This window comes from Hydra viridissima, unplaced genomic scaffold (genome assembly GCF_058129835.1).
Source record: "Hydra viridissima isolate aposymbiotic clone 2 unplaced genomic scaffold, HvirCarnegie_v1 scaffold_2, whole genome shotgun sequence".
NCBI lineage: Eukaryota > Metazoa > Cnidaria > Hydrozoa > Anthoathecata > Hydridae > Hydra > Hydra viridissima.
In genome coordinates this window covers 3,819,457-3,845,832 of record NW_028324301.1, presented here as the reverse complement: position 1 = coordinate 3,845,832, position 26,376 = coordinate 3,819,457, and the positions used below count along the sequence as shown (strand labels likewise).

Here is a 26,376-nt window from a genome sequence, read left to right as displayed (position 1 = left end):
ATTTTTTATACCTACGTAATATTAAAGAAGCCCAATTAAGGCGAAGTTTAAAGAAGCCATTAAAAAGTGACGTTACCATTAAAGTTTATAATTTAACTTATTAATAATTTGTAATTAAAGCTGAAGATGCTAGTATCAATAATCTAGCGAAAATTTCTTAGATAAAATAAAAAATTAGTATTGAGAGAATTCGTATTTATTGAAGTTCATATATTAGATTTAGTTTGTATTTCTTAATGCAACCACTTAACACACATTTTTATCCTTAACTTGAAATTATTTCTCATAAAGATGAGTTCAAATTTTAAATACATAAAATTAATGAAGGCCTTGAAACAGACTATATTTTTATGTGATTATATCTCTATATACCACCTTAGGTTATAAACGATTTTATCTATTTTCTTCTTCTTTGAAATTTTTATCAAAATTCTAGTGATTTGAAACAAATCATTGATTAAAAGTGTGAACTTTAAAGAAAATATTTTTAGCTCGTAGTTTAAACTTTCAGTTCTTTACCACCATATCTTTTTTTAATTTTACTATGCCGCCCCTTATTCTATTCCTTGTGCATAAAATCAAAATTCTTGTCAACTTTTAAAAAAAAAAGCTTTCTATAAACCCAAAAAACAAATAAAGCAATCGATTAGATCTTATTCTAGCAAACAATTATTTTTATACAACAATAATTACTTTGCAGTTTTAATAAAACGTTGTAATTAATTAACAAATAATGCTGATCTAAAAATAAATACCTAAAAACAGAAACATTTTACAAAAACAAAAACCTTGTGTAAGATATCTTCATAGTGTGATATCTTCATATAATACCGTGTGGTCATAATCTTATCTACATGGTGAGATCTTCTTCCTGCACTCTGCTTTTAGGCAATGGACTTTTAACTTTTTCGTAATACTCGGCCAGCGTTGTTGGGCGATAATTCAATATAACATATAGCTCTTCTCGGACTTCATCCCATGGAATCGCATATTCAATGAATATATCATCTTCGTCATCATTAACTTCTCCAAGGGCCTTTTTCTTTCGTCCGGTAAACTCCTTAAAGCTCATATTTTTGTAAAGAAATGCGACGTCAGCTCGGCAGCAACAACAGTATGTAGTAATAGCGACCTTCAAAACAATCATAAAGGTTGTCAGTATATTAACTGGGTTCGGAAGTGATTGTATTTTAGTCATTAACCATATGACCTTCCCACGCAAATACTTCCATTCAATCCCAGATCGTTCATCAAGTCTGGCAAATGTATTTCCCATCATTGCAATTAATAAATTTAAAAGAATGATTATTGCTCCTGTCAGGTATATTCCGTAAAGACAGGTAGCAAGTGAATAAACTTCTGCAGGGCTATTATTTCGTTGCTGTGCAGTCAGAACTGCAGGACGTTGCGAAAGCCCAAATATTGCAAAAAATAGATCTAAAAAAATTGCAATTGCAGTATTTTTATCATTATTAAACTGTAATGTAGTATTAGGTATGTGATCTCGGTTTTTATTGTAAACGGGTTTATACACAGCACACATTTGCAGCGTAAACGCTACTATAAACAGCATGAGAATAGCGATAAACTTCAATACATCCATCACAAGGTTATCGATCATTACCGTCCATGGTCCGAATATTTCGTGCATGGCGAGATAATCAAAGAGTTGAATGAAAAGAATAAATAAGGCAAAAGCCATGACGTTGTCTCTTGCGTACATTAGGTTCTCTCTTGTTCTTCCGTCGAAAAAATACGCTAATACATTAATCGATATTCCAACAGCTGATATAACGCATAGCGAAACTTTGAGCAAATTAAAATCCAAATCAGTTGCAGTATTAATAAATAGTGCTGATAACCATAAAAGAAGAAGCCATTCCCAATGAGTTGGATAAAGCTAAATAAAGCTCAAAATATATTTATGTGCTTTTAAAGAGTTTTACCAGTACATAGGTATTACTGCTGAACTTAACATTATCATAAAACTATTAATATTACTGTTGTCATCATTACTATTATTAGTATCATTATGACTAGTTAGACTGATTACTTTACACCTCCGGGGTTGCCGGAAGGTCACATAGGCTCAAAGAAAAAATAAAGGATAAAGGAGAGGGTTTTCAAATTTTGAAATTTATTAGCGGATCTACTTTTTAAAAATTTCGCATTTTCTAAAAATTTTTTGTTATACCATGCTAAATTTATTTCTTTGAGAAGAATTTGAACTATTCTTTAAAAATTTGCACTAACATAGGAAAATTTAGGTAACTAAATTATCATTGGTCATGAATCGTGTTTTCTTGTCAGATTTGCAAAATGCAAATTTGGTACATTTTTGTACTCTAAAAAAGGTTTTTTTGTAGCAAATAAGTGGAAGGGCATAGACCTTGATTTTTTTCAGCGTCGAATGCCCTGCTAAATGAGTTAATATATTAGTAATAAATGCCATCAAACTTGGAAAGACGCTGGTATCTGTACTGAGATAGCACTAAAATATTGTTATAGGATTTTAAAAAACATCTTTTCTAATGAAAAAAAAAACCATGTAATTCCAAAACCGAGTCGAACGTTATTTTTTACGACCGAACAGAAGCAAACCGAGTCCAATCATCGAACTAAACCGAACCTTAATAATCTAATTATCGCTGAGTATTTTCCATTAGTGTGAACTGGTATGAAATGTTGATGAAGTTTTTCTTGTTTTATCGTCATGCGTAATTTTATCTCTGTACTTCCATACCATGTTTGCTACAATCTCCCTAATGCCACATTCTGTTTATAATTCCCAATTTAAGAAAAGAACGATTTTTTATATCTACGTAATTTTTTATCGGCTTTTTTAGAAACCATTAACACATAAAATTGAAACATTGAATTTTTCATTTTTAAAAGTTAAAAATTCATAAATTTCCCATTTCATCCCCACTTTAAACTCATGTTCCTTTTTCAGCACGAGACACGAGAAAGATCAAATAGAAATCCCAACGTGATTTACTTTTTTTTTTATGAGTTTACATATAAGTCAAAACAAAAGTAAACAAAAAAACAACAGTAACTTTAGTCGATTGATCATTTATCTATATTGCAAAATTTATTTTTATTTTGGGTAAAGAGAAATAATTTAAAGAAAAAAAAAATTTCTTTAATAACAAGGTTTTTCTCTGAAAAATCTGAAAAAGCTTAAAAATGTTTGTAAGCTTTTTAAAGCTTTTTCAGAGGAACTAATGAGCGACAGACTTTAAGATTTCATCAGAAAGTCCAGCAGCGGAATTTTTTATCTTTGCATAACGATCTTCGATACCATTATTTAACATGTAATCCTGTGAAATATTTGCCCAAGGAACAACGTGCAAAATGGGAACCATGGCTGTTAAATCTTCGGGATCGTAAAAATCTTCATTCTTTTCATTTGATTGATTTTCATTTGTAGTAGAAAGGGACTTTGACTTGAAACGAGCTTTACATGATTCCAAACAGCAGCATCCCTTATGAATGATACATACCCAAAGTATAGACAAGAATGCTGCCAGCACATTTGCAGGAACAGGTATAGAATAGGATTTGGTCATTAAACGAATAATGCCTGCTCTTCCATATTTCCATTCAATATCAGACCGTTCACTTAGTAATGTATAAGTGTTGCTCATCATAGCAATCAACATGTTGATAAGAATTATGGTTGCCAGAACTTCATATATAGCAAAACTGATTGTCCCAAGTATGTATGTGAAGTTAGGGTTGGTTTCCTTTTCATTATCTGATAATACATCCGGGGGGTTTGTAAAACCAAAAAGAGCAAAAAATGTTTCATAGAACATTTTCCACATTCCATCTTCAGAATATCTCTCGCTAAAAGGGAGTATATTAGTTGGTACATCTACTTCGGTACGACCATACACCTGCTTAAACACAACAGCAGTATGCAACGTGAATGCGAAGATGAACAAAAACATAATCACGAGAAACTTGAACACGTCAATGACCAACCTGGCAATTATAATTGACCAAGGACCAAACATTTGATTCAATGAAAGGAAAAACATAATTTGACTCATAAGTGTCACTAAAACAACCCCAAGAATATTATCTCTACCATACATAATTTCCTCTCGTGTTGTGTCTTTCATGAACATGGCAAATAAATGAGTACCAGTCGCAGCTCCCATAAGGAAAATAATAAAAATTCGTAGAGGCTGTGAGTCCGGTTCATTGATTTCTGCTAGTAAGTGGCCAGAAGCCCAGAGCAACAGTACCCATTCTCCGTAAGTTGGGAAAGTCTAAAAGTTGAAATTGTAAAATTAAACTTGTAAATGAAAGGAAATATTAAAACAACAAATTGATAATAACTGAAATACAGCATAAAGTGGAATATCTACAGTTAAATTTCTACTTTATTTGGTGAACAACTTTATTTATGGAGTCTTAATTTTATATAATGGATTTAATTCTAATAAATTATAAACATGAGTGTCGTTTAATTGCCTACCTTTAAACACTCCGAGTTTCCTTTTTGTGTTTGTGCATTGTTGCGTAAAAAAGATGGCAGCATGTTTGTGATTGCTAACGTTTTAAAAACGCACTACTTTTACAAGCATTCTAACATACAGCAGTATTAATCAAAATTATTTTGATTTTTTATCTAAAGTAGCATATTTATCAATTTTTAAAAGCTTACCTCCAAATATGAACGATCCCATGGGACAACAATAACCAAGGATAAGACAATTATGAAGTACAGGTGAGATACAATATGACAGATAAACTTTAATGTAGGTATTCTATTCCAGCGATGAAAAGGAAGACATAGAAAAAACCAAATAGGTGGACAAAGAAAGCAAACAATAGCTACTAAGATAGAAAATGAACCTTCGATTGGCACACCGTTTCCTAAAAGCAAATTGAAATTGGTGACCATATATATTTTTATGAACCCTAAATTATATCTATTACGAGTTTACTTATCATTTTCATTTTCTTTTTAAAACACTTTTTCAATTAATAGTAAATACTATTATTCAACCTCTCCAGAGATCGGATAAATAGCTTTGAACGTTGCTGTGAGCAACACAATCTTTAAACTCGTTATCAATCATGATATCAAGAAGCGGTTGTTTGGCATCATCAACAGCATTGAGTAGAGCCTCGCATCCGTAAGTAGTTGCTACATGCAGAATTTCGTAGGTCATATGCTAGAAAGAAAACAGTATTAGTACTTCAGTCTATAAGAAAGCATTAAGAGTAAATGAGTTGGCCAATTAGTAAATGAACTAGTGTAAAAGGAGATTTAAAAAAGCGGGCCTTTAATTTCAAAATTAGGCATCGGTAAGTTTTAACATAAGTATAGTTAACAAGCGACTTAGTATATTATTTATTCAATATAGCAATATTTAAAACTATTAACATTCAGTACAATATCCAAAATCTCTGAGTTTGATAGATGAACAAAGTTATTCGTTATAAAATTTCATTATAACAGTATTTAGAATTATTGCTATAAAAATTACTTCACAATACTCTGCAATTTCCAAATAATCTTGACTTTTATCCTTAACCCTCAAAGATTCCTCTCTGTACATCAAAGTCAGTTTGATTGCAGTATGAATAGGTGCTGGGGAATTTAGAATAAAATCTTGCGCTGACTGGTTCTCATTTAGTTTGCAGCAAATCATCAAGTGGGCTAAAAACTAAAAACAAAACAAAACAAAAAAAAGATCAAAAAATTGTTTTTCTAAAGACTTGCTTCTCAAAAATATCATGTTTTTGAGAAGCAACTTTTTGGAACAACAATCACAACAAGAAAATACAAAACACTTTACCTTCTTATCTTGCAACAAAACTTTGACTTCAAATTTGTTGAGCAAAAGAAATGACATCACCTCAAGATGATGGTTTTTTGCTGCAAAAGTAAGAGGGGCTTTACCATCCTAAAACAAAGCTAATCTAGCTAAATACTAATTGATATAAATTAGTGATGATAATACTCAACAATGATGGAAATTAGTATAATTATATTATTAATAAAATCATAATAGAAAGAGAGTAGAAGGAGAGATAGAGACAGATAAACTCTTAGACATCCATTAGTCTGGCTGCTTTAGATTTTTTTTTCTCTGTCTCTCAGAAAGACAAATAAGTTAATAGTAAAAATATAGGCCATTACATTATCTTCTATTGTAGAATTGGCACCCATTTGGACCAAAAAGATAACAATTTCAGCACAACCTGCATCAGCGGCATAGTGCAGTGGCGTCCAGCCATTCTGAAGATAAAGAAATTATTTAAAAACCAATCAGAGAAAATTGCTTCATAACATTTCTTGAGAAACGTGCAGAAACATTCTTTTAGCAAATACTTATAGACCTTGAGTCACTTATAAAAACTCAATATTTTGGATTCAATAATCAAAGTAATGTCTATACAGGATTTAAATAATACTCTAAAGTTTATGACTTTAATTCTGTAAATTTCTTCTAAATCTCTAGTCTAATTTCATGAAGAGCATAACATCATTATCACAGTGCGCATCATTAAGGACTTTATTCTCATGCTTTTTATTCTTACATTATGTGCATAAAATGAGAATACATTCTCTAGATGTTCTTCTTCAATTAATATACCTCAGCATGTTTTAATGTTGTTAAGTAATTTTTTACCTTTTGTATATAACTTTCATGTAATTAACGTCATGTAACTATTTTTTCTTTTGGAATTATCCATGCAGCAGTTCAACATTACTCATTTATAGCTCATTATCTAAATTCTCCTCCAATCAACAATATTTTAAATTTACCCTAACTACTTTTGGTTATCGATTATATAAGATACTAAATTTAACTGCTTAAAATTAATTTTAGTATTTTACAATTGGATTACCTACCAAAATTTTAAATATAAAGAACATTTTTTAATTAACAAATTGCTCTTGTAAGTTTCCTCAGCTAGATGATACAACCAGATGGTACTTCTTGTTTCCACCATAAAACTATTTCATGCATATGAAATAGTTTTATGGAAAAAACAAGATTTTTTATCAGATTGTTCACCTTATCTTGCTCATCAATTTCAGCGCCTTGTCCAAGAAGAAGCTGCACAAGCTTGAGGTGATTAAAAGCAGCTGCAAAATGAAGTGCAGTTCTTCCATTTGCACTTTTAGTACCAATTTGTTCTGCTGAACGACTCAAAAGAAGACTTGCCACATTTCCATGCCCTTCTATTATTGCCATATGAATTGGTAGCAAACCCTGAAGTAGGTATAAAACTTGTTTTAATAAACATTTTCTTAAGTTATTTCTAAAATATTGATTAGAATAATTTTCCATAATGAATTGAATTTCTATAAAAGATAAAATTTTAATTGCAAATATAACCTTTTTAGATGTTGGGTGATCAACAACAACACCATCTGAGTTTAGAAGCTGTCTAACAGTTACTTCATGTCCATTTTTTGCTGCCAAATGTAAACAGGTGAATCCATACTGAAAAAGAAAAATGTAAACATAACAATATATGATTTGATGCAGCATATTTATTTTAGTGCCAGGATGTAAAGAACGAAAAAAACAAGTAAAATTTGTAAACAAAATAAGTAAAATCAAATTTTAAAACCATTTAAACTGCATTCAAGAGAAAAGTGAATAAAAATTTAATCCATGCAGTTGAAATTATTCTATAACAGTTTTTACATAATTATGTAGTAAGGTACATGGTCAGTTTGAACAAACAAGAACACTTAACTAGTGTTACCAATCTAATAATTTAGCAAGATACAAAAATTTTTTTTAACTATATACAATAGTTAAAAAAAGTTTTTTGATCTGCTTCTGAAGCTTAAATTGATATCTTTGCTAAAAGCTTTCTTGTTAAAAAATGGATAATGGTTAGTAATTAAATCTAATCAAAAATATTTTAATAAAGAAACATTAACTGAAACCAAGTATTTTTCTAAATTTTCCCAGTCTGGACAAATTCTGCACTTTTTCTTTATTCTTCACTACTATCATGGGAATCTTTCTGCTTGCTCTATTCTACACTTTCTTAAAATGTGACAGGTCTTTTGCAGATTTCCCATTTCTCAGTAAGTGTCCTTCACTATTGCCCCTAATTGTTCACATGAATGCAGCTCTGGGTAGTTCACAGGGTTGTCTTCTTGAGGAATCATCATGACGTTGTTTTATTGAAACCAATCAATCATCATCTGTGCATAGTGCTAACTTCTCAAATCTGGCTAAAGTAATGGTTGAGTAATGTTGGTTCTTTGATGCATCCTGAATAACGACAGCAAGCATTTTCAAAGGCACTGTTCAATGTAATTGTCATTGTTGATTGGCTTGTCTGACACAAAGGACTTGCTTTTCTTACCACATGAACAAATCACCTGCCAAAGAAGGAACTTTTTCCTGAACTTTGCAAGACATTTATACTTGTAGCGACTAGCTACATCAAACTGAGACTTTGCAACATAGAATCCTTTACCCAGGAACTGCTTAAAGTCTGATTTGATATATGTTTTTGTCATCAAGGATTTAGTAAATTTTCAAGTTCTTGAGATGTTATTCGCATAGTAACTTAACACATCTACTGACTTTTCCAACAACCCTGCCCAAGAAGTTTGGGGCATTTTGAACCCTGTAGGACTTATGATCATGTGCATTCTTTGCCCAACTGTTGCAGAGGAGAAAATCTACTAGTTGACCAACATCTCTGACTGATGGTCCAGGATTCTGTTTGAATGTAAAAACCATCTTTGCAGCTTTTTCTGGATATCATGGGGCAGTCTTTTTGCCCATACCAACTTTTCTTGTAATTTTTTCATTTTGAAACTTTAGAATTGCTCTTCTGACTGTTGATTACAAAATGTTTAACTTTTTGCTGATAGAAAGCAAGGATAAATTCATGTTCTCTAAATAATTATATAATTTCTTGTTGCTACTTGATTCAATAACATTTTACAATTCCGAACAAAAAAAAAATCAAAAGAAGTGATAATTATATGCTACTATAATCACTTTATTCATATAAATAACATTTGCGTTTCTGCAATGCCTAATATCATGGAGAAAGAACTTCTTTCATTGTCTGTTTTTTAATAAGACAGTGCAGAATTCAAAAAATTTGGCTTATAAAAAAAGTTAACAATATTTCAGCCATTAATTTGGAAACTAAGATAGCTGCTTCATGGAAAACAGAAAGAACAAACTTGTAACAGGATAAGTTTGATAAGCTCAGGAAGACTTATTAAACCAGATATCTCTAGATTAGAAATCACTGAAATGTTAAAATGCTTGAAATACATTTATGCATGGATCATCTTTCCAGTTTCTCCATAAAATATTATCTATCTTAAAGCTTGTTTTTGTTAATAATTGTTGCTGTTACAGCAATAAATAACAAAAAAATTTATTTTTATTCAACAATTGTTAACAAAATTTATTATTAACAATAACTATTAATAAAAGAGATTGTAATCCTTTTGACATAGTATTTCCTACTACATAAAAAAATCTTGTGCTGAATTCTTTTTGTTTTGCACATCACTGAAATTTTTCTTTTACACATCACTTAAAAAGTTATAAAAAGTAAAAAACTGCATTTGTTAAATATTTTTAATATTCATTTTTCAAACTCTAAAATAAAAACAGTTTTAACATAAGCAATATTGAATTAATAATAAAAATTAAACTACCAAAAATAACACTTAACACATATAAAAAAATAATTAAAAAGACAACAGTGTAAAGACAGTTTTCTTAAAACTTACCTCAGTATCAGCTGGCACCTTTCCAACAGGACACTAAAAAATGAAAAGTATATACATAAGTTAATAGTAAGAAAACAAAAAACAACATATAGATCCTAATGCATACAAACATCAAAATAATTGCACTCAAAAAAAAACAACTAAAAGTAAAATTTCATAAACATTTTGTAACTGTTATCTTTTAAATCTCAAAATAATTTGTAAGATTTTTACATATCTTCTAGAGGCTTTCGCATAAAATGTTGTTACCTCACTGGTTATACTCCCTGGTATTTTCAACATTAGATCTGCCAAGCAAACAGTTTGATCATGTTCAGCAGCCACATGAAGAGGAGTCATGCCAGTCTATAAAAATAATAGTATCCATAACCTTGATAAAAAAAAATTTTAAAAAAATTTACGTAATAGTGGTTATATTGAAGATACCTTAGAACTAACAATGTTGAATGGTATTCTTCCCTTAAACATCTCAATAGCATTTCGAGCACCATACTGTGCAGCAAGATGAAGGGGAGTTAGCCCTTCTTTGTCTTCTTCAAACATTGGGACACCTTGATTTATCAGCAATTGTATAACTTCAGTGTGATCACCCATTGCAGCCAAATGTAGGGGAGTCCTCATGCTAGTCTGAACATTTAAATTTACAGGTAAGCAGCATAACTAGTATTTCTTAATCTGAATAAAGTTAAAATTTAAAAAAAACAACTTAATCTTACCTTGCTTTTAGCAAATGCCATTGTGCTGTTCACTGTTATGAGGGCCTTCATTACTTCTAAACTTCCTTTGGCTGCAGCAATATGGGCACAGTTGTTCCCATCCTAAAAATAGAATAAACATGTAACACTCAGTAATCTTTTTTTAAAAAACTTATAAAAGTAAGATGGTATTAAGTTCCAATCAAAGTATTATGTTAAAATTATTGTGAACATAAATGCTCAGTAGTTCAAAAATTTTACCTTGTTTATGAAACTTCCTAGCTCAGATTTTAAATCTAAGAACATTTTAACAATATCAGGATGATTATTTTCTGATGCAAGGTGTATTGGTGCAGCTTGGTTCTACAAAAAGAAAAACTTATACAAAAATTCTAGTCAAAAGAATCTCAGGAGTTCAAATTCATAATAACCTTTTTAATGATTATTATAACTGGTCCTGTTTTTTTTATAAAACTTTTAGAAAGTCATTTATTATATATTTCTATTGTTAATAGGGAAGTAAATAAAAAGTACCATATCAACAAGCATTGAATTAGCACCAAGTTGAATTAAAGTCTTGCATGAATGCAAATGCCCTTTTTCTGATGCCACATGAAGAGCAGAACGTTTTGTCTGTAATAATCAAAAGTTAAAGTATAATAATAATTTTAATAACAATGAGTAATTTTAACTACATAAAGATATTTTTGTAAGTAAAAAACAATCTGTAAGCTAAATGGGAATGAAAATACAGAACATTAAAAAGGTGTTACTTCACTTAATATCTCACCAAAGACTGCACATCATAAGAAGCATTGTATTTTTTAACAAGCATTTCAATAAGTTGACTGTGACCATTAGCAGCAGCAAGACTAACAGGAGTCATTCCCAACTGTATAGATTTTAAAAAATTTAGAAAATTTAGGTTATAGGTTATATAGGTTGACTATATGTAGAAATTTTAATTTTATATTTTCTACATGACTTATTGTTTTACTAAAACAAAACTTATTCCATTTTAATCAAAATTATAATTATACAAATAAAATATTCCAAATCTACTAAGCATGAACATAAACTTAAAAGTATCATTAGTGTTGCATTATCTATTAATGAGCAGTAAGTTTTTTTCTGGCCTGGTTTTTACATATTTGCAACATGTATTTTTTTTCTTTTCATAGTTATGTTAAAAACTATGCCAACATGTTAATCATTTTTTATCTCTAACTATTGTAAAAATAACTGTTAAGATTAAACATAGCCCATAACAATATGATAAATTAGAGACAGAACCTGAGAAATTTTACTATAAAGTGTTGATCCAAAATTTGCTGCATAAAAAATCTTCATCAGAGAGTTTGTTTTGGAATAATCCTAGTAGAGGTTCTAAATATAACTTTTTATGAGCCCTATTACTTAATTATAATTACTCAATCTGTCCTACTTTTGTCTCAAAAGAATATGGTCAGCCTAAGTTAATATTCTAATGTTATTTTTATAGATCTTATTCAGTATATTGGCAGAAAAAAACATCTGTGGCAAAAAATCCACTCTTTGTGTAATTAACACATTTAAATACCTTGGTTTTTGCATCAACAAATGACTTCTTTTCCATTAACATTTCCACACATAAAGTATGTCCATTTTCACAAGCTATATGAAGTGCTGCCTTGCCATTCTAGAAATTGTTACAAAAGCCTTTAAAGTTCTGTTTAAAAACAAATACATTTTTAATTTTAGAAGAATGACTTATTTAATAAAAGAAAACCTCATCAAACAAATCTACTCGTGCTTCATTCTCAAGTAGTATACGAACAATACTTGGATTGCCATAGTAGCAAGCAACAAGCAAAGCAGACCATCCATTCTTTACAAAATAAAAATATTTGATTAATTCTATTAGAAATGTTAAAAGCCTTTTTTAAAAAAAACCAAAAACATACTTACATTATTTGTAAGATTTGCTGCTTTAGAAGTCTCTTTAGGGGGCATTGATGCAAAAATCATTCGAAGTATGTCAGAATTACCATTTCTACAGCAATAGTGTATTGGGGTTTCATTGGTCTAAACATATTACATAACTGTGCTTGAATGACATTGCTAATAATCCTAAATACTTTTAGGTAAAATTTATTTAATATTCAATTTTATGATTAATATTGTTTAGGTAACATTTATTTAATTTAGGAAAAAATTTGATACATGTAACAAGAATATTAATAACTTTCAATTAACTTTTTGTGAGTGTACACATATGTATATTAAGTACTTTACAAAAATTTTGAAATGTTTAAAGATAACTTTTCAAAAATAATAAAATCACATTTACTCATACTTGAAAACTCATTATCTGAATGAAATCTCTACCTCTAAAGTTGGTATATTAAATTCAGCATGATTGTCTAATAATAACTTGACTAAATCAATGTAAGTTGTTTGATTTTCAATTTTAGGTGGAATCTTAGCACAGTAATGAAGAGCAGTTTCTCCTACCTAAAGAAAAATATGAAACAATTAACTTCTTATATCATCCATAAAGAAAAAAACATTATAATCCAAAAAAATTTTAAAGAGCCTTTAAAAAGTTCCATTATAACTTTACATTGTTTGTACTGTTAATGTACAAATGAAACTCTTCTTTGGTCATAGTTCTTTTCATTTCATCAATTAATGACAACAAACCAGCAACAGACATGCTTAAAACAGAGAGATGGACTGGTGTCTCACCAGCCTATAAAGAGTATAAAAAAAGTTTTATCTTTATCTGAAACCAAACTTAAACCATTTACAATGGACAGGTGTACATTATATATTTTTTTTATTTGTTAAGTAATTTGAAACTAGTTTTACTTTATAAATGAATGTAAGAGTGTATGATAAAATAAACTCACTGAATTCTTCATAATGACAGATGCACCTTCATCAATAAGAATCTTAATTACTGGATAATTCTTAACACGAACTGCAGCATGCAAAGCTGCCTCACCTTCCTATAATGATGCATAAGCATTTTATTCTTCTAACAATTTCACTTTAAATAAGTTTGTTTAACAGATGTCATAAAAATTCTTAATATGATTGTAATGTAAAATACTAATATAGAAGAGTCTTTTATGATGAAAAAATACATACAGAATTTACAATATCAATGCTTGCTCCACTTCTCAATAAAAGTTCTGTTACTTTTTCTGAACCTCTAGATAGTTTTGCAGCAAAATGTAATGAGCTTTCATTTTTCTAAAGTTTAAATTTCTTTTATGTAAAAAACAATTACCTAACAATTAGGATATCAATATTGTCTTAATGATGAAAATCTTTAATTAGTGATAGTAACAATTATCAAATAAGCTTTATGAAAACATTTAGACAACTTTAATTTTGGCACATTGCAAAAATAAATAAAACTTTTTTATAAAACATTACAGGTCCCCCTAGAGCATTAACATTTGCTCCAGCCCCAATAAGAACTTGTACAACATCATATTTTCCATATCGAACAGCAATATGTAGTGGAGTGTAAAGGTCCTAAGTAAATAGCACAATATCAGTTAGTTCATATTTAGTTTGATTATTACACTTTTATATATATATTTAGTTACTTGAGTTTATGTATCACGTATAATACAAATATTTATATATGTAAACTAAAACATTTTATCCCCTACATACAAATATTAAGTATCAACTTTTTTATGCATAGACATATATTTACCTTAGTGTATTTTTCTATTTTGGCTCCATTTTCAATGAGTTTTCGTGCCACCAGAACATGACCTTGTTTGCATGCTTCGTGTAAAGCTTCTGCTCCTTCCTAAAAAAAGAAGAAAAAAATAAGAACAATAGAATTCTGTATTGAGATACTAAAACTTATATTGCTATCTTTAAAAAAATTCTTTGGAAAATATGGATAAAAAGTAAAAAGATGCAGGACTTACACGATTAGGTGTTCTAATAGCAACACCTTTTTGAATAAAATACATTGCAACCTGAGCATGTCCAGACTTTGCAGCTAAATGCACCAAAGTGCTTCCATCCTTCAATTTTAAAACAAATTATATTAATTATTCCCATTATCATTATTATAATTATTTATTTTTAAATGTTAAAAGAAATAGAAATGATAATGACAATTAGAGTTATAATATTTTTTAACATCTTAAACATTTTAAAGATTTCAAAAAAAATTACATAAAATTTTTAATATTTTAAAACAACATTGGGAAATTTGGTACAATTACTAAGAACGACATGTATATTTTTCTTTATTTGGTAAAACTGACAATCCAAGTTGCCAAGTAAATTAGCAAAACAAATAAACAAAGTTAAACAAACTAATATTTTAAGAAGCAAATTTTTATTAGCTTGTTTATAAAAAATTATCAGCACAAGTTTGGTATACTTTTCCTGAAAAAGGAACTTTTCAGATTTATGTTTAAACCACATTAAAGTACTTTACTCTGTATAAAATATACATTTATCATGTACCTTAGAGCGCTGATTTACATCAGTATGGCATTTCTCAATGAGCAATTCAATAATTTCCATGTTACCTATTTCAGTTGCAATATGTAATGGAGTACGATTTCTCTAAAATAGTATCATTCAAAATCACTTTCATTTCAAAAAAAAAAATAATGATAATCATAATTTGTAAAGTAAAGTTAAGAACTAACTTGCATGAACTTTTATTTAAAAAAAAGGATAAAAAACGAAGAATGAAAATTTTATAAAACAACTTTGGTGACAGAAATTAAAATGATTTAACAAAATATGAGAGGGCATTTTACCTTATCTTTGATATTCCCTGAAGCATTCTCATTTACTAAGTATTCTACTGAATCTATATCAGATTCTCCAGCAGCAATATGAAGAGCTGTTTGCCCTTCTATCTAAAAGTTAAATTTATTAAATCTGTAATATATTTGTCTTTTTGTAAATCTTTTAACTTGACTCTCTCAAAATATTAAAACTAGTAATCAAAAAGATAGTAAAGAAAAAGATTAGTTAAATAATATTTTATAATTAGATAATATTTTACAACAGAATGATGCTTTATTTAACATTTTTTAACGCACAGTTTTTGATTTTGATGTGCTTTATTTAACATATTTTAACACACAGTTTTTGATTCAAGTTATGGTTCAGTAATCTTCAAAAAAACTTGGTTTATGTTAAGCATATATATGGACCTAACAAACACCCATTCATTTGAAATCATTTTTTAAATGATGCACTTTTTTTTATTACTATTAACTTTTGGCAGAGTTTTTGAAAAAGAATAACTTTTTGGTTTTTTTGGAGAGTTTAAGCAAACATACATTAATTTGATTAACGATTGTTTCTGCTTGCACTAAGATTCTAATAAGGTTGATATCTTTTTGTCTTGCTGCTAAATGAAGTGCAGTGTCACCATAGTCTCTTGTTATTGCACGAAGTTGCTCTTTTGAATGACTAGAAAGTAGTTCTCGGCAAACATCTTGCTTTCCTGCTATAACAGCCAAATGTAAGGCAATTAAACCAGCCTGGAAAAAAGTAGCATAACTTTATACAAATCCCTTTTAATCTAATAATACAAAATCTCTATTAATCTAATAATACAAAATCTCTATTAATCTAATAATACAAAATCTCAATTAATGTAATAATACAAACCAAATACATGCAAGATTAGTTAAGTATATAAACAACATGAAAAATTTCATAGTAAAATGACAATGAGTAGTAAAAACAAACAACTGATAATTATTGGATAATATATATGTGCATATACTTTATCTTGCTCAAGTTTGGTTTCATCTCCCATTATTTTCAGAAGTAAGTGAACAACCTCAATTGCATTTTTTGAGCGTTTGCATGCTTGATGCAAGCAATTTCTTTCATACAACTAAAAAATAAAATCCAATTGACTATACACTTTTAAAAAAAAAGTCTAATGGTCAGGACAATTGTTAAAAGACATTGTCTTTGTTTCAATAATTTAACCTAAATCAAACCAAATCAAAAAAAGATTTTAAAGTTCAATCGTAGTAATAAAAAAAAAAAAAAACATACCCCTGCAACAATAAAAGGGTCAGCTTTTGCAGATAACAAAATTTTCACAATATTTAAGGAAGAAGATGTTACAGAATGAAACAATGCTGTTCTTCCATCCTAAAATGACATGGAAAATATATGCTACTTTATTTCATAGAAAATATCAAAAGAAAGCCTTTTTTTAGACTTTTAATATTTCATTTACATTTTAATTGTGAATTATTTATTAGAAAATTCTTCAAAGAATAACACTTACAGCATCTATAGCATCAATATTAGCACCTGTTTTCAAAAATCGTTCAACTTCTGCTGCATTGTCATCACGACAAGCTAACATCAGAGGAGTCATTCCATAGTCCTAAAAGTCCAAAGATAAATGCATTTATTAAGAATTAACAAATACAAAAAGTAATAGAAACAACAATGTTAGTAACAAACAATATCATTGGAGAATTAAATTAATTGCACCTATTTTTTAAGAAAATTTCTTAATCAAACACTTTTCATTGTGAAATTAGGTAATTCATTTCTTAAACTAAATCGAGAGGCTATGGATGTGTGGATGTTCTTTTTCACACTATTTGTGCGACTAGACTAGTTTTTAGTCTATTCAAACGTTCTCATACGCACGGGCGGTGGCATTTTTAAGTTTATAGTTAAATCCCGGTCACTCTAACACCGGTTAACTCGAACTTTTATTATCTTGAACTGTTTTCTTTGGTTCCACAGTGGGAAAGTCTCAAACTCCTTGTTTTCAGCATCCAAGCCTTCCATAATTTCTGCACTTTTCCTCCCAACAATACATTGTGAAACTAGCTCTATCAAACCTTGTAAGTTTACTTTAATTTTGTTTTAGCAACTTCGATGTCTTTTTTGGGTGGTATGCAATCATCCATCGCTTTTTCAGCGCTTAGTCAACTTGGAAAACAATAAGAATCCGCTGGCTGAAATGCTTCATACTGTTCTCTGGAAACCTTCGTGTTGACAATAATTTCCAAGGCTTCTTCTGCTAGCATCTGTGTTTTGTTTTTTTGACAGTTTACAGAATAATTCTTTTAAATTTTCTGTTTTTAATAACTTGTGACTTTTACCAAACTAAAATCTCTTTCTTTATAAGCTTTTCTACGGGCGCGCAATAAAGCTTTCTCCACTGAGTTATATTTAAGATAAGTTTCTTCTTCGTTTTTTCTGACATTCCGTCTCTTGCAGTCATTATCTAAGTATTTAAAATCTTTCTTTTGGTCGTAGATGTCTCCGCTGATGTCAAGTTTGTTCTTCGACGAAATCATTTACGTTGAATTCTCCATCAACCCAAGTTGAGTGATGGCTAAGTAACCTATCTATTTTGTAGTTACAATCCCACATATACATAACGTCCATATAACATCGAAATTTCGCTAGTCTTTTTTATTTAAAAATGCCACGTTAAAAATTGATCTTTTTAAACCCTGACTTACGAATTTGACTAAAAGTTTTGACATTGACGACTCATATCATTATAACGGTATGTCCAAGAAACTTTACATTTAGGATTTTTCTGTTTAAAGTGTTCTTAATCAAATGAAAATTTAAAATTCAAATTTAGAACACATGAATTTTTTTTGCGTAATTTCCCACTGTGGATTCATTGAAAACTCAATTGTGGAAAAAACTTCGCTTAAATCAAACATTCGTTAAGTCCTCGGTCCCTTGAGGGGTCGACTTACCGGGATTTAATAGTAGTTATTTTGGAATTTCAAAAGGTTTACTGATTCCCACTCCTTATTTGTTTTTGTTTCATTTTTTCGATACTTATATTTCCAAGTTTCAAGTAACCTCATATTAAAAAATGATGAACTTATGCGCACTGGTGATGTAAGGAGGATCACAAAAACTTTATCATATGGTAAGGAATGCTAAATAGGAAAAGGACACGAGCTCATTTTATCCTGTTAGTAGTATTTCAAATGATATAAGGGTAGTACCACCTTATATCATTTGAAATTTAAAAACGCCGACATTTAGTTAAAATTTATTTATTATCTACCTATAACTTTTCAAAATTTGCTATAATTATAATCAAAGTTAACTAAGAGCGCATATAAATAAATATTTACAGCAATGACTCTCTAAAAGGTAACTTTGCTGCAACAACTTTATTGTTTGTAAAGCAAAAATTAAATTGACTATAGCATAAAAACATTAACCGAAATAATGCTGAATGTATTATGCTCTAAAAACTAGCAAATTCTACTGTAAGAAACAATTTTTAATAAAAACTCGTTTTGCTGGTAAATTAGAAGTAAAACAATAACTTACGTCGTAGTTATCTGCGGGTAGGTAGCTATCAAATTTCTCTTCTGCGGGTATCTCAAGGTCATTTAAAATACTTTTTCTTGAAACAACTCCATCATCAAAACTATTGCTAGCTTCTTTATACCTATCAGCCGGAGAAGAAACCTGTTTTGATGGTTTATTTTGTGGAGCGGCTCTTGTGTGCTTCGGAGTGTGGAATGATTTGCTGTTAGACGAGGAAGGATTTGAGATATCATCTTCATCAGCTAAATCCTCCAGATATTTATGCAATGAGGATGACATAACAGAAAAGAAATTTTCATTAAATCTTTTAGAGAATTTTTAGAGCAATGCTCATAAATTGATTCAATAAAAAGTTTGTTCAGAGATATTTGCAGTATACATTCATTGTATATTCATAGAGCATGCCGAGTTTCATTTTTGTCATGGAATATAAATTCAGTATTTTAATGAATTATTAATAGTTATGATGGCTATTTTTTTTTTTTGCCTTGAATTTAATTTTTTAAAAACTTCAAAAAAAAGATTTGGATATTTATGAGCTGTGAAAATTTATATTATGTAACAAAATTTTCTTAAAATTTTTATAAAATTTAATTCAATTTTTCAATCACGTTATGCATCACTTTGAGAAAAAAACATAGGTTGCTCTTATTTGGATCGTATTAAAAATTAAGCAAAGCAACTTTATTTGTCTCAATGAACCAAAGTGGTTTCATGATTTTTCCCCCGTATTTTAATTCTTTCTATATACAGGAGAGTAACAATAACAATGATGACAAATAATAATTCTTTAGCTTTTTTATAAAAACAATTGTAAATGTTGACTGCTAGGACAACGTAGTGCTTTATCATCCAGCTGGTGTTAAGATTTAAAAAGTCAAAATGATTTCTTAAAAACTTTATTGATGTATTGAGTATAAAAAAATTTTAAATGTTAAACAGCCGCTCTATTCATTACTTCTATAGCATTATTTTTGATGAATATGAATTAACAGACATTTACAACTTAGAATAATGGTTAGATAACATCCTAGGTTATACTTCTGTTCAGTAGTTTATGTGCCTCCCCACTCTAACCATGTCATAGCTGATAAATTAAAAAGCTAAATATATTTTATCTTTTATATCAGTAGAATTTAGAGCAGAATTTTTTGGATTAAAAAACAAATTGAATAAAATAAAAAAACAAATACGTTGAATAAAAAATACCTTTTGAATAAAAACAAATACGTTGAGTTTTTTCATAAGAAAAAATGTAAAAACTCCGCTTATTCTAATCCAAGAAGTAATTGTAGCTCGAAATAAAACCAACGTTTCATAGTATATACTTCTGTAAATTCTAACGAGATTTTATAGGGGAAAATAATAAATACATGAGTTATAAAAAAACTATAAACAAAAATTTTAAATAGAAAAATTGTAAATAAAGAAGTTAATTAGCTCACGTGGGTTTTTCATTGCTCAAAACGATGTATTTTATTGCCCATAATGGTGCATTTTGTATAAAAACAGTATGCGAGATGAAAAAAGATTATAGATTATAGAAGACAATATTTATGCAAACTCTGCTCTTCATTGTTCTTTTGTTAAAAGTTTGTTCTTCCACTATTAACTACTGTAAACGCTATATTTTTTTGTTAAGTAAAAAAACTTTATCATGGAAAGTTTCACATGAATTTCTACATTCATTGATTATTTAAAATAAAATATAACGCTTTTTCTTATATTAACTGAAAAAATGATATTTGGATTTTATAATTACAGTAGCATTAGTAAAATAAAAAAAATATATATATTTATATTAAAGATTCATTAATTTTTTAAGTGAAATTCTCCTGTGCGTGTTTTAAGTTTTTGCTATTTGAAAGTAAGGGATATTATATATTGATTTTTTAAATTGTACTATTGTTTATGTTAATTACATTTAGTGTAAACCGTTAGAAAATTTTGAAAAACAATCGGTATGCCAGTTTTTGTCGTCGGAGTTTATTAAATCACTTTCTACTTCAATAGGTCGGCTACATGCCGAACATCGATATGCAATTTTATCGTTGTAGCAAGGTATGCAGTAAGGGTTTGGTCCAACTGTAACATAGGACATCCCGCCTAGATACGTTTCGCATTTATAGCAACAAAAGTGTTTTGTGTGCCAATTTTTTTGCTCCGCCTGCGTATATTCTTTGGAGAAAATCAACTAAAAAAAAAAACAAGTAAATAAAACGCTTTTATTATTATTGTCGTTGTTGTTGTTGTTATTTTTGTTGTTGTTAACCCAATAATTAAAGTTAATGACCAAAAAAAGACAAAAATTTATTTATTTTTCTAATTTATTTGTAGAATCGAAATACGTATTCATCTTATGTGATGCAAAATGAAATATTGGATTGAAAGTCATTTACTTAAAAATAGCTTGATCCTGCAAAACAATAAAAAAGATTCAAAGATATGAGTTGAGCAATTGATTATAATAATCCTTGATGTTTTTTAATGATAAAAATTTTCTGATATTAAGTTCTAGCATTTGACATCTGTTAAAAAAGTTAATAAAGATTTTAACGCTTACTATAAGAAAAATACTATTATAAAGAAGGGTATAAACTTACTTCGTCACAAGCATGACACCGCGGTTTATAAGTTTCTGCAAAGTGTCTTCCGCAATATAAATCTCCCCCTTCCAAGAAATAAATCCCGTCAACTAAACTTTCATCGCAAACTTTACATCGCAGACAGCAATCGTGCCATGCTTTACCTTGAAGTCGCTCCACTACTAAATAATTGGATTTAAAATCAATGGGATTTGAACAGTACGCGCAGTTCTAAATAAAAACAAAATGGAACAATTATCTTGAACCTTTTTTTTTTTTTTTTTTTAACAACAACAAAAAGTTGAGACAATAATAACAAAGATCGGGTTGATAGTAGCGATCCATTAACAATAGCGAATTAAAAACGATGGGAAACAATATAATAACAAAAGCGGTTTAAAAATAATGGTTTAAGAGATTAAAAATTTAAAATCAAAAAGGAGATTAATAATGTTTCCGGCCATTTTTAAAGAAATATCACAAACAATTTTATATCAAACTGCTTCACAATGACTTCTCTAATATGCAACATGTGAAAGTATTTTTAATAGACTTAAACATTCAATAAGCTTGGTTGAACTATCAAGAATATGATTTTTTAGGGCCAAAAATATTAAATTTTGTACCAACAAAAAACCATTTATAAGAAACATCACTTTTTTTGCTGAAATTCAAACGAAACTGCTCGTGAAAGTAGTTTGTTAAAAGAAGCGGTAAGCATGCTTGATTCAAAATCTATAGTAAAAACTGGTTTATAAGTTGATTTATAGACTGTTTCAAAGATGCCAACAATGATGTGAAACCAAAGTTTGATTAGAAAAGTTAAAAACTTTTATAATGAATTGCATTGAGAGACGACGATTCACGCCGCGGATGCCGTCTGTTACCAGAGAAATGGAGAAAAGTGACAGCTTGTAGCGGGAAATATTTTAAATGAAAAGTACTTTACTGGTTTTGTTTTTTGAAGGTAAAAATGGCCGAAATCATTTTTAAACCAATACAAACGATTTTGATAATGACAGCAACTACAATTACAACAGAACGATAAATGACGATTTTAGAAAGCATTTGAAAAGCTCGCACCATTTCTGATTCTTCGTTTTTCTCCTTTAGAATAGCTTTACCGATAGTATGCATCTGTACGAGCAATGTAAAATATCCAAGCTCTTCTTTTTCATAATCATTGAGTTCGTGACAATATCCAACCTCAAAATCTTGCGGGGGAATTTGACGAACCAACAATCTTTGGCGCTGTCGTTCCTTTTCTTTATTTTTAGATGCTCTTTTCTTTTTCTCACTCTAAAAATTTTAATTAAACAGTCTAATATTTTATTTCAAAACAATTCAGAATGACAAACCTAAGAATACAAAATAGTTAATGAAGGTTGAAAAAAACCAAGGTAAAATAAAGGTAAAATAAAGGTAATAGTTAACAAATTTTAATGAAATTTACGTTAGTAAAAGAATCGTTATTGATTCCATTATTCTCAGCTGCAAGTTTGTCATTTTCTACTTTCTTTGACTCATTTTGTTCCTTGTCAGATTTTGACGAAGATTTAATTCTCTTCTTCCTGGATAAATGTTCCAATAGCGGGTGTCCTTCTAAGACATCATCATCTGTACTACACTCCCATGGTGATGTTTTATCGTAATCGTCATTAAGCAAATTATGCACAATGGCTTCGTGAATCCTTTGATCAACCTCAACTTTGTGATCTTCGAGTTTGCATCCGCAGTTTTTACAAACTTTTCTACAAACAAATAACTTAATAATAAAAATAATAATTATAAAATGAATGATAGTAAAAATACTACTACTACTATATAAGTATATAATAATAATACTAATAACAACAACAATAATAATAATAATAAAAATAATAATAATAATAATAATGATAAAAATAAGTACAGTAAAAATAATAATTAAAAAAAACAACAGCAAAAAAACTGGAGCATGCAAAAAATGACAGATGATAGGACGTATAATTATTTACTTTAATTGATTAGAAAGTATCTTTAGGCTCTGTAAACAAATCAAAAATTCAATACTTGATATTATTTTTACCTCCAAAAGTGCAATTCTAACCCAATGCACATTTCCTGGCATTTTAAGCATGGACTTCCATTCCCTTGATCATGCGTCAAACATTTCTAAGTAAAAATAAATAAATATCTAGATAAAAATAAATAAACTCCTTAAAAAATAGATTTTATATTTTAACCGATGATCGCAGTGGGAAAGTAATGTTTAAGTTTTTAATCTCAGAGAGCGGAAGTAGGATTTTGTCCCTAAATTATTATTATTGATATTTTAGTTTTTTTGACTAAAGCAAGTTTTTTTTGTAAAATTTTCTTACCTTCGTTTTAAGTTCGCTATACGATCCATAAACAAGCTGAGCCAATAACGGCATCTAAACATATGCATGAAAATAGTTAGCTATTAAATAAACGAAGACGACATTGGTTTCTATCAAAACGAGAAAGCGATCAAGAATGGCTTTGGTTTTTAAGTGATAAAGTTATTGCTATCGTTAGTGGCAAAGGAAAGAAAGAATCTATAAAATCGATGCCGAAATTATTGTACAATACAGTCAAGTCTAAATTACCGTAGTGTTTGGCATATTTTCAACGAACATAACTTCAGAAGCCATATTTTCGAAAGTTTTATAAGAGCTACACAAATGTAGCGCAACTGTATATCTACTATAAACAAAAAGGTTGAAATGAGAAAATTCTGCAAAAACAAACATTCTTGCATATTTTAAATATTTTTAGATTCAATATTTACATTTCAAAAATGTTATAAATACTTGCTAGTAGGTTAATGCCCGATAATATATATCCGAACTCACATCAATAATAATGGTTAATGTAATGACGACTGATGGTATTAAAGATAATAATAACGGCATTAAAAGTATAATAAGAACAAGAATAAAAAAAAGCTTTTAAAATTAAATTAAAAAAACCTGGCATTAAAAAAAGATTAGAATTACGCACGTATATTTAAGTAACTTTTTGACTAGCAGAGACTCAAAATAAGTAGCAAGTATTGTTTTCCTTTGATCTTTCTTGTTCACTACATTTTTTCCCGGTATAATAGGGGTTGGTGGGGTAAAAACTTACAGAGGTAAGAATTCACATTAGATTTACTTATCTTCCGGACAGTCAACTAGCAACTTTGCAACTTCTATAGACTAATTCACAAAGTTTTCACCAAGATTTCATGAAACGAGTAAAAATCAAGAAAAATAAATGTTTTACAGCACAAAGTTTGTTTTGACACTTTGAAAGTATAAAAGTTATAGTAAAGGAAAACAGTGATTTTGATAGGCACTTATTTTCAAAAACATTCTATAATTTTGAAATGGTATTATATGATGTCTTTATTTGTTGAAATATTAATATCACTTAAATTCAACTCAAAAAAAACTTTTTTCTCAAATAAAGTCTTAAAGTATTGTTGGGGTAAAAAGTCATTTTTTCTGCCTTATTATTTTTACGAAAATCGCGTGAACTAAGTTATTCTCGAATTAAAGTAGGAGAGTGCGCTAAGGTACAAGATAGTCAATCCTACTAAAATTTAAGAGAACCAGTAAAGTTTGAATTTAGAATTTAGTCTATCAGACAGCAGAGAGCATAGTTTCAAAAAGCTCAGACTTGAATAAGCTCTATCACTATTAACAAAAACAGACTTGAACTTAACTTTGAAAGTTGCGTATTTAGTGTTCATCTTATTTACTTGTATATTTTATTATCATTAGATTAGATTATTACATATATCAAAAACTTTGATGGGAATATCAAAAAATATATTTTACAAATCAAAAGGTTTTCCCAACAAGCATGTAAGAGGAACTGACTCATTATCTGGCTTACTTCACCAAACAAGTTTTTTATAACTGGATAAGAGGTCCAATTCTCTTTTTTTTGTGTGTAAGCACTTAGAGTGGTTCAGGTATAGTGTGATTATTTCCTCCAGCCTGGAATAAATAGTCACTAAGCCAAGACCTATATATAAAAGAAATATACATACATACATACATACATACATACATACATACATACATACATACATACATACATACATACATACATACATACATACATACATACAGCACAAGTGTTTCATGGGTTGTCCTAACTCAACCACGTTGTCTAGCACATGATTTGGCTATTTAAAGCCTGAATTTATTTGGAACATTGGAACTGTACAGCATCCTATCAAAATGTAGAGTAAAGCAAGTTAACTCTGTTGTATTGCAGAAAGGGAAACTTTAGTAATTGTATTTTGCCAAATTAATGGTATTGGTAATCATATTTCTCCTTTTTTTCTGTTCCTTAGAGTAAATATTTAGGTATATTGGAAAAATCAATACCCTCAGAGCAATTGTTTTTAGTTATCCAAAAGCAGCTGGTTGGATGTCTAATTAGTATTTAACTGATTCTATGAAGCATTTTATAAGAAAAAATTATTACTCCTGCTTAGCAATCAGAGTTTTGGAATGTAAGTAATGCAAAAGAAAATTAAATCACACTGTTATCCTTTCTGTGTCACTTTTTTCATGAACTTTAACCGTTAGATAAGTGTATAGGAAACTTACAAGTGCTTCATAAACCAACTGTATGAGAGGTCCAATTCTGTTTCTTTGGTGTTCTTAGATTGGTTCAGGTGTAGTGTACTTATTTCCCCCAGCCTGGAATAAATAGTTACTGAGCCAAGACCTATTTATAAAACATACATGAATGCATGCATACATACATACATACATACATACATACATACATACATACATACATACATACATACATACATACATACATACATGTTCTATGAATAGGTCTTGGCTTAGTGACTATTTTTTCCAGGCAGGAGGAAATAATCACCTTATACCTAAGTGCCTACACAAAATACTTTAAGAATACTTTTCAACGTTTGAAGGTTTTTTTCTGTAGAGGGAAACAACACTTTTATGTAGCACAATAAACCATTTAAAATGTA

At 29.1% G+C, this 26,376-nt stretch overlaps 2 protein-coding genes across 4 annotated transcripts; both read right to left on the bottom strand.

Moving 5' to 3' along the window:
- Window positions 1-638: 638 nt before the first annotated feature.
- LOC145182867 (uncharacterized) lies at window positions 639-19,186 on the bottom strand. Of its 3 annotated transcripts, XM_090078350.1 has the most exons (33): window positions 18,787-19,186; window positions 16,745-16,846; window positions 16,507-16,605; window positions 16,226-16,339; window positions 15,774-15,977; window positions 15,243-15,344; window positions 14,941-15,042; window positions 14,391-14,489; window positions 14,168-14,266; window positions 13,879-13,980; window positions 13,588-13,692; window positions 13,347-13,445; window positions 13,058-13,186; window positions 12,823-12,948; window positions 12,403-12,519; window positions 12,224-12,322; window positions 12,035-12,133; window positions 11,246-11,347; window positions 10,990-11,088; window positions 10,717-10,818; window positions 10,477-10,578; window positions 10,187-10,387; window positions 10,010-10,105; window positions 9,761-9,793; window positions 7,371-7,478; window positions 7,047-7,244; window positions 6,164-6,262; window positions 5,820-5,927; window positions 5,508-5,687; window positions 5,024-5,192; window positions 4,679-4,890; window positions 4,490-4,563; window positions 3,060-4,280 (listed from the first exon to the last, which is right to left on the bottom strand). In XM_090078350.1, exons 1-32 carry the CDS (start codon window positions 19,063-19,065, stop codon window positions 4,492-4,494), a joined length of 3,957 nt encoding a protein of 1,318 aa, XP_089934476.1. In that variant the 5' UTR covers window positions 19,066-19,186; the 3' UTR covers window positions 3,060-4,280; window positions 4,490-4,491. The 3 variants fall into 3 exon arrangements, with proteins under 3 accessions (XP_089934474.1, XP_089934476.1, XP_089934473.1); XM_090078348.1 differs by lacking the exons at window positions 3,060-4,280; window positions 4,490-4,563 and adding an exon at window positions 639-1,900; XM_090078347.1 differs by lacking the exon at window positions 4,490-4,563.
- Window positions 19,187-20,646: 1,460 nt separating this feature from the next.
- LOC145198030 (testin-like) lies at window positions 20,647-24,392 on the bottom strand. Its single transcript, XM_090078351.1, has 8 exons — window positions 24,375-24,392; window positions 23,981-24,077; window positions 23,732-23,785; window positions 23,440-23,525; window positions 22,825-23,122; window positions 22,455-22,670; window positions 21,390-21,602; window positions 20,647-20,980 (listed from the first exon to the last, which is right to left on the bottom strand). The coding sequence occupies exons 2-8, from the start codon at window positions 24,023-24,025 to the stop codon at window positions 20,711-20,713; spliced, it is 1,182 nt and encodes a 393-aa protein (XP_089934477.1). The 5' UTR covers window positions 24,026-24,077; window positions 24,375-24,392; the 3' UTR covers window positions 20,647-20,710.
- Between the last annotated feature and the right edge of the window lie 1,984 nt (window positions 24,393-26,376).